The 14208-nt window shown below is 34.9% G+C and overlaps 1 protein-coding gene across 3 annotated transcripts in view; it reads right to left on the minus strand.

Annotated features, from left to right (window-relative positions):
* Nucleotides 1-385: 385 nt before the first annotated feature.
* STXBP6 (syntaxin binding protein 6) overlaps nucleotides 386-14208 on the minus strand; it is a 109804-nt gene continuing 95981 nt past the window's right edge. Inside the window, exons 6-7 of one of the 3 annotated variants that reach the window (XR_004256429.1) lie at nucleotides 4440-4558; nucleotides 386-1481 (exon numbers count right to left, since the gene is read on the minus strand). Coding sequence is in view for 1 of the 3 variants with exons in the window: in XM_032230110.1 (XP_032086001.1) it covers nucleotides 4535-4558 (24 nt within the window). In the remaining 2 variants the exon portion in view is untranslated. Of the gene's footprint in view, nucleotides 4559-14208 lie in introns of all 3 variants that reach the window. The other 2 variants (XR_004256428.1, XM_032230110.1) reach the window with 2 other exon arrangements.

The following is a 14208-nucleotide window of genomic DNA, read 5'->3' on the forward strand; positions in this document are numbered from 1 at the left end:
TTATAGCCACTTTGATTCTTCTGCACGCCTCCATGTTTATAAACAACTCCTGAAAACTTTTCTTCTTGGGAATAACAGAGCATTAACAAAAGTTTTTAATTGCATCATAATTGTTAATTATGAACATAGTGGAGAAATTACATAAACTATATTTTGATTTAATTTTATATTTAACTGTAGCTTTCTTCCTACCAAGACTATCAAAACTTGGGAACGTGTCCTATCATGACATTCAAAAGCCAGGTGTGACCTTCAGCCTAGAAAGTTGTTTTTGTGGATGATTGCAATGTACTGTATAATTTATAATTGCTATTTCCCCCAATTATCCAGTTCACAATTTAAACAAATTTCATCACACATTTATAAGTAAAATTCAACATTCACATACTTAATAAAATATTTATTATGAAAACTGAATTGTAACTGTACAATTTGATATGAATTACATACAGTACAATGAAAACCAAAATATTGCATATAATAAATTCTAATGTTGCCAAAATATAAATTGTATACAACCAGCATCTTAATTCATGAGTCCAGATAGTCCTAGGCTAAGAGAGGGACGGCAATTCATTCTCAACCTTCAGAGGGATGGCAATTCATTCTCAACCTTCAGCAATGTGATGTAGGTCCTGGGAATAATTATAGCTACAGTGTTTTTAACTTTTGAGAGAGTATATGGCTGAAACAACTTAATAATGTGCCTGCAACATATGGCTAAATAATATTTTTAGCAAAGTGAATATTTACAATACAGATAAAAACAAAACAAAATAATTCTCAACAAAGCAAAGCAAGATATGACAATGCTGAACAACGAAGTTGTTCTACAAGAAACTGCACACATTATCAGGCCACAGGATATAATTACATTCTTCATAGTCAGTCATCTTTCTGAAGTAATGATTAAAACCCATGGCCAGGGTTGTGTAAATCATTTTGTTAAGGCATATATACAATAAGTTGAGCCATGAAATCTTCAGTTTGAGTGGCTGATTCCTTATGGGCCTTTAATATGTTAATATTTTATTAGGCACTTCTGCCAGAAGGAAGGAAGGAAGGGATTAAAGCTAAGATTCCACAAGAGGCAACCTCTAAATGGGACAGATGAAACTTAGAAAAGCTATATGGTATGCAAGTATATAAACATGTGCACAACATAAAAACACATAGGCTATTTGCACATATGATATGTTTGCTGAGGTGCAGCTATGCCTCAGTTTGCATTTAACGTGTTTGCAGGCCCTCGTATAAGTTGCCTTCTATATACTATGCAGGTAAAATAAAATGGTGACATTTTAGCCTATGCACAGAGTGTAAGCCATGAAAAGCTGAAGAGAATCACTTTTGCACATGGTCCAAAGATATAATTTAGAGGTCCAGGTTGATGGTCCATGCCCACTTTAAATAAGAAATGTTGAGACGGGATCACACTATTTGTTTAGTAACCACAGACAGAAATCTTGGCTCTATTGGATCTAAGGCAAAGAAAAAGCTGAATCAGCCAACACGTCATAACGTTTCGTTCATTATGAATTTGAACCTACTTGAAACCAGGTAAATTATGGCAATGAGATCTAGCAGTAATGATAACATATGCAGTCAAGATATGCTTTCATATATAACTCATTAAAGCTGTCTTTTCCCAAAAGAATGTAAGCCAAAAAAATGAATGCATGTGGATTCAACATGTGTAGCTATAATGTACACCCTTCCTACCTCTTCAATAATATAGATAAGGATTAGTTTTCTCCACTTTCTTAGAGCTGTATCTGTTTCCTGGCATCTGAGGGCCACAGGGAATGTGATAGTTGTGCGGGGACAACAGCAGAGTCTGTGAGAAGAAATGTTCAGCCCTTTTTCAAATGGGGAGGATGGTAGTCCTGGGAGAGAGTGAATACGGAAGTAGTACAAGAGCCTCCCAAAGCATTAATACATCTATTTTAAAACTCAACTTGGGAGATGATCAAAAGTGATTTTAAAAGGTAGGGGGTCCTTCTAGATGGCTACAAAAATAGGTATGGGAATTATATACTGTCTTAAGGTTGTCTATCATTGATACTAAAGTATATTTCAATTAATGGCTAAAACTTTAAATGACAAACATAATGTCTGTGAAATATAGCAATGGAGCAAAGTACCTTCATTTATTTTAGAGTAGCAAAAAATTAAGCTTCAGGACAACAGAAAATATTGACAATTTTGGCATATTAAAATAAAGGTTAGGTTCACTCATTAAGAGAGCAATTCTGTTAAATATTTTCACATTAACTTACAACATGTTGCTAGCAACAGCATGAGGCAGGTATGACTATCTTAATAACTTCTGATTTTTTATTCTTTGCAGAACTTTAAAAAGGTGATAATGAAACTATTGATCTTGCTACTTTTTACAAATACATTTTAATATGAAATATTACTGTATAATTTATGTACACAAATATCTAACACTATAATTGACTATTACATCAATTTTCCAGGAGGACATTTTTTAATACAATCACATTTATTTTCAGTATAAGCACACTTGTTTCTAATTATCCTAAGAAAACATCACGTAACTTAAATTTACTTAGTAGTAGAAACAGAAATTAGGTTTTAGTTTCTGAATGTATCAAGTCGATGAAATGACTTGAGAATTTTATTTTTTGGCATGTGAAAAAAAATCCCTGCATTGACAAAAAGCCAGTTTCATCAACTGAGATGAACTTTTTTTAAAAAATGTGCAAAATAAATAATGATAATACATTAAAATGATTTAACAAAGGAAATAAAAATAACTTCTATGTAAACTTATAATCGAATGTAGCCCACAGTATGCTATAGAGACCATATTGATGGAAGTCCATGCAGCTGTCAAACCTGGGCTATCAGTCAGTAAATTACCCATAAAAATAAATAGAGCCTATAAAATGTTTACATTATGATGACATACAATACGCAGTTAACTGGATGCCTTTTCTCCATAATGATTTAATTCTTTACCTATACTGTTTTTCCCTCTTGGTTCATAATTATACAAACATGAGAGAATATAAAAGTGACTTTCCATAAGAATTATCACTCCATTCAAAATATCCCTAGACTGCCTTATATTGCTTTTCTCATTGTCACCCAAATATTAAACCCTGTAGGTGTAAGGGTTTCTTTTTCTTTTTCTTTTGACCTAGACATTTGAATTTCAAACACTGTAAATTTCAAGCTTTTAGGAGTTTTTTGTAATGGGCTATGCATGCCCATGATTCTACCCAGAATTTTATAGATTCATTATGGGGCTGTTTAAGCAGTTTGTGCATTTTTCATTTTAGGTCAGACATAAATTCAGTGCTAACAGGAGAAAAAGCTTCCTAATCAGCTCCTTTCCCCCAGCCAAAATTTGGAAGTTAATGGTTCTACATTACCACTCCAATTATTGCGTGCTGACAAATCTGACATAACTATCTAGACTGAATGTTCAATTCAGTTCTCCAGACTAGCATTGGAAGGATGAAAACCAGGAATAAGCCAGAAGGCTTCAATGCATGTAAAAATCTGTTTTAAAGGATATATTTTTTTGCAAATAAGAAAACTTTGCGTTTTATAAAATGAAAAGTGGAAATGTGTATTTTATTATAAATAATGTTAATTATAATGAATGAATATGATCCAATGACTGCAAATAGACTGAAGTACTTCTATATGCTCTTCATAGGTCCAGATTACACTATTTAGGAAAACTCTAGCAAGTCTTACTTTGAGCAATAAATTTGAAGCATGCTTATCAATAGAAGAATTCAAAACACTTACAATAGTGCTTGTGCATGTATTAATTCTTGAAGCAGTTTCAATATAATGTTTATTTAGAAGGACATTTTGTTCCATTTAAAAAAGGTAAGAGTTAGATTCCAGATAAAATATTGACATATTTATCAATTTAATTAGCCTTTCCTTAACATTTCTAATGTGTTTTTGGTAACATTAAAATAAACTCAGACCATAAGGAAAAAAATAGTGTTGACAACATGATGGACAATTCAAATTGAAATTTACCATGTTAGTGATGAAATGTGCAAAATAAGCTGACTAAAAATGGTAGAACTGAGAAGTCAAGCTGTTTTTCATAGCAACCTAGTTTTGTTGCCCTGTGATAGAAGTTATGAACACTTCATAAGTTATGAACACGTTTACTTCAAAATTTGCTCTAAGAAACCATTTTATAACAATTACTGAATTTCACTGTCACTTGATCACCTTTCCTGCAGCTACAATACTGTATTCCTACACAATATTGGGAACAATAGATTCTTGCATTTCAGTGCAGTTTAGTATATCCTTTGGTCCAATTTACATATTAACACCATCTCATTTTAAATATTAAAAAAAGACAGACACTGAATGGCCTAGCAATAGAAAAAGTAGGAATACTAATTTCCTACATGATAATTGGAACTGATTACCAAATTGTTGGAAAAGAGACAGACTTGCATTTTCACTAAAAATGGGCAATCCTATTTTTGCAGTTCCATTCAGAAAGATCTCCACACCGTCATTTTCAACACTTGTGTTTCATGGCAAGCTGCAGAGGGGAAAAAGAAGAGACCATGTTAAGATACTTTTCTGCAATTTTGGCCACAACTCTGATTTCTTAGGATTTGAAAATAATGAAAATAGAAAGCAAAATAGCATTGTGTCTGCAGAAACTGTAATGAAAGTTAAACTTTTTCTTGTTGTGGGAAGTCTGTACTTATACTGCCTATTATATTAAGAGCTGATGTTATTGAAAAAAAAAGAAGGGATCTAAGTTTGGTTTATAGGTAGTCCTCGACTTACAACATTTGATGTAATGTTACATTCATTTTGTGCCCGAAGTTATATCATTGAAAAAAGTGACTTATGACCGTTTTTCACACTTACAACCTTTGCAGCATCCCCAAGGTCACGTAATCAAAATTCAGATGCTTGGCAAGTGACTCATATTTATGATGGTTGCAGTGTCCCGGGGTCATGTGATCACCTTCTGTAACCTTTTCACAAGCAAAGTCAATGGAGAAACCAGATTCACTTAACAAAGTAACTGAACAATTGCAGTAATTTACTTAACAATCATGGCAAGATAGATCATAAAATTCCCTTAACAAATGTTTCAGTTAGCAACAGAAATTTTGGGCTCAATTGTGGTCATAAGTCAAGGACTATCTGTATTCTGTTTGAATGGCAGTTCCAACCTGCTGAAAATTAATTAGGATAAAGAAAGAAATAATATTAGTGCTAACCAATACTGAATTATAACATCTCAAGTGCTGTTTAAAAACACATTGGCTTCTAGTTATTTTACAGCCAATTCTAACTTAAAGAAACACTATACTGAAGCAAGAAAGTGTATTTTCTCTTCTCTCTTATACAAGCAAAGAGCTGATCAAACTATATCTAACTCTATGATGCAAACTTAGTACAAACCATAGTTTCAAGATCAGGATGCTTCAGGGTACCAGATTGAGTCATATAAGAAATAAAGAATAACGGTTGCAAGAATTTGATATGTCTAGTTTAACGAAGACTAGGGATGACATGATATCAGTGTTCCAATAAGTAAGGGGCTGCCATTAAGAAGTGGTGGAGGTGTCAACATATTCTCCAAAGCACCTGAAAGCAGAGCAAAAGCAATGGATGGAAACTAATCAAGGAGGGAACCAAACTAGAACTAAGGATAAATTTCCTGACAGACAATTAATCAGAGGAATGGCTTCTAGAAGTTGTGGGTGCTCCAACACTGGAGGTTTTTAAGAAGAGTTTGAACAGCCATTTGTCTGAAATGGTATAGGTTCTCCTGCTTGAGTAGGGGGTTGGACTAGAAGACCTCCAAGGTCTCTTCCAATTCTGTTAACTCTGATTCAATCCTTTGGGTGCAAGGAAAGATTAAAAAAAAAAAAACATTTGTCATAATCACATTTTCCCAAACTATCCTTTGGAGGATTTTCTGAATGAAGTCACCCAAAGAATCCAAAACACGGATAAACTCTTAGCTGTCAGTGTTGCAAGCAGTAGTGATGGAAATAATACACAGTGTTCACATATTTTAATATTTGGCCTTGAGAATAGGCTTGGAGTCTTTTCAAAGTAACACTACAAGCTGAAGGGAGGCTTCTTATAATTACCAGAGCTGTATATAATACATTTTTCCATCTAATTCAGTATTAACTGTGTTGCCTGGTATATGTCTTTAAAGCAGAATCATTGTATCAATTCCTGGAATTATCAGATATTAATACTTGCATTTACTTGCAGTAAGTGAAGTCAATAATTTTTGTCCAGTTCGCTCCAATTTCAGGTGTTTGATAATGTAATTGGGTCATTTGAAGGCTAAAGAAGAGCCATACCCATCTACCACAATATTTTTCTTTTCTTTTATTTGGAGAATATTTGAAATACCAGCGTAGATGGCAAGTAAACAGCTGCATCTTTCAATTATCAGCTTCAGTTATATTGGCAAGGGATCTGGTTATTTTAGATCCACACAGCACAGCTTATTCTTGAGAGGTGCCAGGAAATATGTCTCACCACATCTCCCCTGCTTAACTGCAAAATTAACTTGACATGCAGCCATCTAGCACAAAGCAATCTAAGATCTCATTACAACATTTAAAGAATGCGATTAGGAGTCAAGGATGTCTCATAGCATTTTTGCCATTTCATTTGAAGCAAGGCTTTTTAATAGACTACAGTATTAAAATAATTATCTTACTCATATTCTTTTTTTAATTTAGAAAAAATAACATAAATGCTCAGCGTCTTTTTCCAGTATAGAGTAAGTTTACTTTCAGGCACTTCACAGATAAATATTTCATCCACATACAAGCCAATAATTTGTATAAATAATTGACTTTTGCAACAGTGATTCTGAAGTCATTTTAAAGTGTTCAAAAGTAAGCAAGAGCGGGAATAATTAGGTGGTTTTTTTTTTTCATCAGAAGCAGGTAGGAGGTAGAAAAGAATGAAGCATTGGAATATATTTTTTCTTTTCTTTTTTCTTTTTAAAATATCATTTAGGTTCTTAGTTATAGAAAAACTCAAATACAAAATAAAATTATTCTTGTAAATGTTCATTAAGCCAAGTAATGCCAGACCATAATATGGAAATAATTTAATTTCAAGAACTTCTTTCCCAGGCAGATTGGTAAGGCAGTACAAATATACAGCACACCCATGCACATACACACATCCTCTCTCACACACACACGAATGACAGGCAGGCAGGCAGGCAGACACAGAAATATACACAAATAGGAAAAAGACTTGTATTGTAAGATTCCTACCACAAATTTCGGGGAAAGTTGCAGCTTGATCTTTGTGTCTGATGATTACTAATTTTGCCCATAGAATTCTCTAACACGGTATAAGATACAGGCATATGTTGAATCCTGTTCACATGTATTTCTCCTATAGTTTTCATGCCACAAGCCTGCACACTAGTTAGACATCAAGTTGATCTAAAATGGATTTTCTTTCTTTCTTTCTTTTCTTTTTTTCCTCCTCCTCCTCCTGCTGCCGCTCCTCCTGCTCCTGCTCCTCCTCTTCCATCATCATATTCTGTGATTGTAAAATGAACTAGGAAAAGCCTAACTCTGTTATTTTAATTATCAATTGTGTGATGTGTCTCAAATAATCTGCATCTCAAAAATGTTCTAAAGTATTTGGAGATCTTGAATGTTTTTCTTCAATACATATCTATAATTAAATTATAGGAAATATAATTACAGGAAGCAAATAAGTGTTTGGAAACAACAATCTTGTTTTGTAATTGTGTATTTCTGTTGTGAATATATTTTATATCAGTATTATAACCACATGGTGACAGAAGCCATGAAATTAAAAGATACTTATTCCTTGGAAAGAAAGCAATCATAGACAGATTACTAAAAAGCAGAGACATCACCTTGCTCACAAAAGTCCATATAGTTAAAGCTATGGTTTTCCTGGTAGTAATGTATGGGTGTGAAGTTGGATCATAATACAATGAAGGTTAAGTCCTGAAGAAATTGATGCTTTTGAATTGTGGTGTGGAGAAAACTCTTAAGAGTCCCTTGAACTGAAAGACCATATCAGTCAATTCCAAAGGAAACCAACCCTGACTGTTCTTTGGAAGGACAGATGCTGAAGCTCAGATACTTTGGCCATCTAATGACAAGAGAAGACTCACTGGAAAAGACCTTGATGTTGAAAAGAACTGAAGACAAAAGGAGGAGATGGCAGAAGATAAGATGGTTAGATAACATCATCAACCCAATGAACATGAATCTGAACAAACTTTGGGAGACAGTGAAGGACAGAGGAGCCTGATGTGCTATGGTTCAAGGGGTTGTGAAGAGTCAGATACAACTTAGCGACTGAATAACCACAACTATTCTTTACTATCTATAGTCACCTGTTGTGGCCCAGCAGAAGCCGTTGGAGCTGCCACCAGACTCCGACAGCAAGGGGCCCTATGAGTCGGCTTTGGAGGATGTGGAAGACCCTGGACAGGGTTCCGACTCCGAGCAGGGCACAGAGAGGCTGGTTGGCCACCAGGAAGCGCCTGAGCCTTGGACCAGGTGTGGAGGAGACAAGGTAGTGTGATCTGGACGTCAGCAGTGGGGAGGAGCCAAGGGAGTTGTTCCTATATGCCCAGCACTGGAGAGCTAATAGGCGTAAGAAACAATTACGCGATTACAGGAGGTAATTGCACTCAGCTGGTGGTCATTAGGCTCCTCTCCAGACTATAAAAGGACTGCTTGTGCACACGCCCCTTTTGCAGAAGTCAACACAGGAACTAATGTCGGAGAACATTATTGTGAGCTTGGCAGGCTGGGTTGCTGCCACGGCTTATCTGTGCTGGATTGCTGCCCAAGCTTGTCTGTGTTGGTTTGCTGCCAAGGACCTGTGTGTCTGTTAATTAAATGCAACTGTAACTTAGCTTTGGCTCGGAGTGTGTGTTGGTGTGGGACCAGAGGGGTCAGAACAGTCACCCAAGCAATTTCTACTTCTGTTTTAATTATGGTTATTCAAACATAATAACTGACATTTGGTGTTACTTCAAAGTGTTTTATGATTTGCATTGCAATTAATATAACTATGGGAGCATCCAGATAATAGTACTGACATGTATTTTGATATATCTGAGTGAACCTATCAAAGAATGCATGCAAGAACAATTGCCTAGTGAAGAAACCAACAATATGGGGAAAAGTTAAAATATGTCAAATCTGATTATTGGTTAGAAACAACAAAATTAATTGGGTTACATGTTGAATCTGTGTTACGCTATATGTCACATTTCCATTAATTCAATAGGATTTTTCTTTACTTCTGCCCAGATGAATTCAGAACTCTCCCAAAAAACTTTCCACTCATGATATTTTAAAAAAAAGGTAGAAGAAAGGGCAAAATTATGTCCCATTCTGGTAGCTGAAACTGCTTCTGCTAATGCAAAGGTATAGTTCGGTTCTTCTCTTAAGTGCTTAAGAAGAAAATCCTATGGGGGTAAAGAGTGGGAAGACTGAAACGAGTAAAACTTATAATTAAACTAAGAAACTAGAGAAGATAGTCATAGATAGGTCTTTTCTTCTCTGAAAGGGTGGCGTTATCACACAGAATGTAGGAGAGGCTGAGCCCGAGGGACGGATCAAATGCATAATCTTGAATCTCTTCCTGCCCACAAGAGATCTAAGCCCGGCCCACTTTGAATTCCACAGACTCTTTATCTATTGCCAATTTGCTTTGGCTGTTAGTAGTACAGATTCTTGTAGAAAGCTTAAGCTTGCAATAAACCTTTGCATTCATTTGAACTGACTGGGCTTCCTGATTTTCCTGGCATGTGACACAAGGCAATGAAATATAAAGTATAAGGACATAAGGGCTATATAGGAAAAACCAACCCATCATCTTGCATTCCAGCAGGATTCAATTTACCCACTATATTTTGTTACACGAATAAGCAGTAATTTTAAATGCTTGAAGAATATAAAGTGACACACTTTGAAAATTGGCTACTTTTTCATTATGTTAATTCTATTAATAAAATGTTGACATTTGCCAGTGAATGCCAATTCTATCTCTAGCCATCTAAACACATGCCATATTGCTTAAGGAGCTGTCAGCTCATCACTGATGTTTATGATTCAGTTTTGGCTGTAAATATTAAAGATTCAAGAAAAGCATAGCACTTATTCATCGAGGATCTCTTTTTCTTCTCCTTTACTTCCTCGTTTACTGCTTCGGGTGTCAAGGGAGATATTCCCATTGAGGACAGGAAATTTTAATTAATACTATTCCATTTTATGAAGTTTTATGTCATTTTTGGCAGTGTGACTAGTACTATGAGATAAACCCAGGAGCAAAACACAGCACACAGCACCTTTAGATAATTAATAGTGGTTTATATACAACTATAGACAAACATACACATTGGTAAATAAATTCCTTACCACTCAGCTATGTTACAGAGGTAGAGAAAATCAGATGCACGACAAGAAAGATACACTAGGAGAGGGAGATGCCCTCACATGGCTTCTCTTATAAAGACAGCTTCTTAAATGGTAGTAACCCTACTGACTCATCCTCAGTTCACCATCTTGGTTTACAGCCTTACATTGGCTGGTTACTCTGACATTTTATAAGACCAATAGACTCTTCAATAATGTCTGTTCTAAGAATCAATTTTATATGCAAGATCAAAGAAAGGAAAAATTGAGTCCTGAGAATATGTTAGAAATATATTACTAAAGGAACTAGCAGAGCAGAGTGACTCTTGGTAGGTTTGACAGTTCCTAGAGGACTCATATAGCCCAAGAAGTCTGGAAGAGAGCAAATATTCTTATTTTTAAAAAGAGAAAAGAGAAGTTAGGAAACTATAGATTTGAAGACTACACAAAACCTTTGAAGAAGTTATCAAGCAAGAGACAGCAAAGGCTTGTTGCAAAGAAATTGCAGATTAACCTTATCTCTTTCTTGGTTAATGGCTGAAATTACCCCAGAAATAGTGTACCTGGATCTCAGGAAAGCCTCCAAAGAGCACCTTAATGATACCGTCCTTAGTAAAACTGTAAAATATGGGTTAGCTTCTACTTGTGTTATATGACTCAGAGTTAGCTGAATGACTACCCCCAATAAGTGCTTGTTAATGCCTTCACTTCATCTTGGATGGAATTATCAAGCAGAATACCACACATACCTGACCTAGGCTCTGTATATTATAATTAAAGATGAAGATAAATGGATGATGCCAATAGCACAATGCTGGAAGGAATAGTTAATACTTTAGAACACAAAGTAAAGATGCAAACTAATCTACATAGGTTTGAACAGTGGGTTGGAATGAATTAGGATGGAATTTACATAATATATAATTCAACTTTGGAATTTAGTACTATAAGATATGGCACTTACTACCAGCTTGGCTGGCTTCAAAAATGAGTTGGATCTATTCATGGAAATCATGGGAATCAGTGGTTATTAGCCCTGATGGAAGTGTGATAGCCTCTGTGAGGAAACTGTTGGGTACTTTTGTGCAGGTAGTTGGCTATGGTGAAAACAGACTCCTGTACTAAATAGGCCAGGGATCACTTGAATTTTATCAAAATTCACATATTGACAATCAAGATATCTTTATATACATTGTTACTATGCTTCCTCCTATTCTAAGTCATTCAATCATTTTAGCATTGATAACATTCTCTTATAGTTTCCAATTCAATGTTTTTTCTCCATTATTAGTATCATCTAATATACATGTATACAAATTGTTATACTTATTAAGCATCCATTCAGCCCAGCTATTATTACATCCTTTCAACATAAGGCATACTAAATTTGAAGTAAATTTATATTATAACATTTTATTACATTATCCTGAAATCATCCTATAATATGTCTTTCTAATCTATTCTATATAGAATTGTTTATCTTTTATAAAAAGGCTTTTCAACATCATCTCCATATCCTCACTTACAGTATTGTATAAAATTTCATATTATCAATCCAGTATATATAAATGCTTTGTTATCATTATTAATCATTTATTTGACTCTAGCTATTATTACGTTATACATAGCACTCAAAATTTAACTACATTTAACTAAAATTTATTGTGACATTTCATTTCATCATCCTGTATCCTTCCAGAGATAGTGTAGTCCAATATCTCTTGCCATTTGTAAAGTCTGTATTCTAAATGTTTTCTTGATAAGTCTTATGTGGATTTCTCTTAAGAACTTGTTGTTCATTGTAAGAATTCGAAACCCTTTATCTGCTCTGTTTATCAGCTTCACTTTTGTTATTAGTGCTTTTGCCAAGATTACTCTCATTATTTCTGCCAAATTTTCTCTCCTTTCTTCATCTATTTTCTGACATCCAAAATGAAGATCTGGTTCATCAATTTCTCCTTTCTGTATTTCACACCTGTCATTTCCCTCCACTTCAGTTTGCTGTCAGTGTCAACAATTTTCTTATCACTTTCATATGTCTCTATTATTTTTTCAGCGCTCAAACTTCATCGCTGTCCCCATATTTTTTGTATTTTGATCTATAATTTCAAATCTCTTCAATTCTCTCTGTAATTATTAAAACTTTTTGAATTTCTAAGAAAATTCTTTGCAAAGTTAGTGCCTTTTCTTCTTCACGTTGTGCTATTTTCCAGGTTATAAACACTGCCAAAACATCCGAGACTTTTTAGGTCAAACAAATTCAGTGGAGTTTTTCAAATCAAAGCTTTCTCTTTCCTTCAAAGGAACACCTGTATCAACAAAACGTTTTCCACTGTGCCTTTCAGTAAACAAAGCTTATAGCTTTATCAGATATTGCCAAGCCTCCAGACACTAGATGGCAGTGTTACCTCTTTCCCATCTGTTTCTGACGCTCTGCCTGAGAGAAAAAAAAAAACCTGAAAAAATTATGCTGCATCCCAGCCTTACGAGAGAAGAAGCTTTTAATCCACGAATACCAAAAATGGAGAAAGTATAGAGGAAGAAGAAAGAAAAAGAGACCAATCCAGTTTAAAAGTAAGAGGCATTTGTAAAGAGTCCATCCATAGAAAACAAATAAAGTTAAGGTAGAAAAGATAACACGATCGTCTTGGACCAGAGTTGATTCGCTGCTTGTTTTCATTCTGTCTTCAATTTTATTTTAAATTCCAATTCTTTTGGGTTTTCCCTTCTCTAATAATAAATTTTTTTCTCACCAATTTGACACACTCCTGCATAGCTTCTGTTTCTGTTTGCGCTGCCTCTGAGATCAGCAGGACATGCTCTTCTCTATCACTGTTCCTTCAGAACAGTTTAGGTCCAAAAGGATCGTCCAGAAACAGAGATATCAACAGCAATCCTGGAGACCCAAGATAGTATGCCGTGCCGTTGCGACATCAAGCGCCGCCCCCGGCACTGCTTATATTCTTAAAGGCAGAAATGCAATGTTATATATCAGAGTGGCAAAAATGTAATGCATAAATATAGGATAGGGAAAATCTGGCTTGGTAGTAATGAGTATCAAAGGACTCTAGGTATCTGGGGTGGCTGCAAATCAAATGAGTTATTGTCCTGCGTATATGATCTGCCAACTGCGTATGATGGTAAGTCTCTATTGCTACAGATTTTCAAACCTGGAGACAGTGAGAGATGCTTTACTGGATCCTGCACTACGCATGAGTTGAAATAGATTTTCATTGAGATATCTTCCAACTTTATGATTCTATGAAAATATAATGCAGTGAAAAGAAATGCTTGATATTTGTAAGCACTGTTAGATACGTTCTTCATAGTAATATGAGATGCAAGAATTGTTTTAAATAATTCTAACACTCTGTCAGCTTTAGGCAATGAAAACAGCAGGAAGATGCTGTTTTTTAATTGATTGTAATCAAAATAATTATCTTATAGTGGCAATCTCTGATGCCAAGGGGATCCTAAAAGAAGGGGCAATCTAGAATCATAATAAAAGACATTTTCTTTGATCAGTGGAGTTCCTGGGTTGTAGCTTATAATATTCTACTTGAATGCAGCATAGAAAACAACCTAACAGTAAGTGAAATGAAGAAGAATGCTATAAAACAGCACAGTAAACCCTGACCTATCCATAATTTAAGTTACTCTATAAAAATGTTCTCAGTATTTCATAAAGTCTATAAACCGCTATCGTTATTGTCCCATTCCTTAGGATTCTTATTATGTATTATGAAGCAGTGACTTTTAAAGTGTTCTC

Source organism: Thamnophis elegans, chromosome 1 (assembly GCF_009769535.1).
Source record: "Thamnophis elegans isolate rThaEle1 chromosome 1, rThaEle1.pri, whole genome shotgun sequence".
NCBI classification, from domain to species: domain Eukaryota; kingdom Metazoa; phylum Chordata; class Lepidosauria; order Squamata; family Colubridae; genus Thamnophis; species Thamnophis elegans.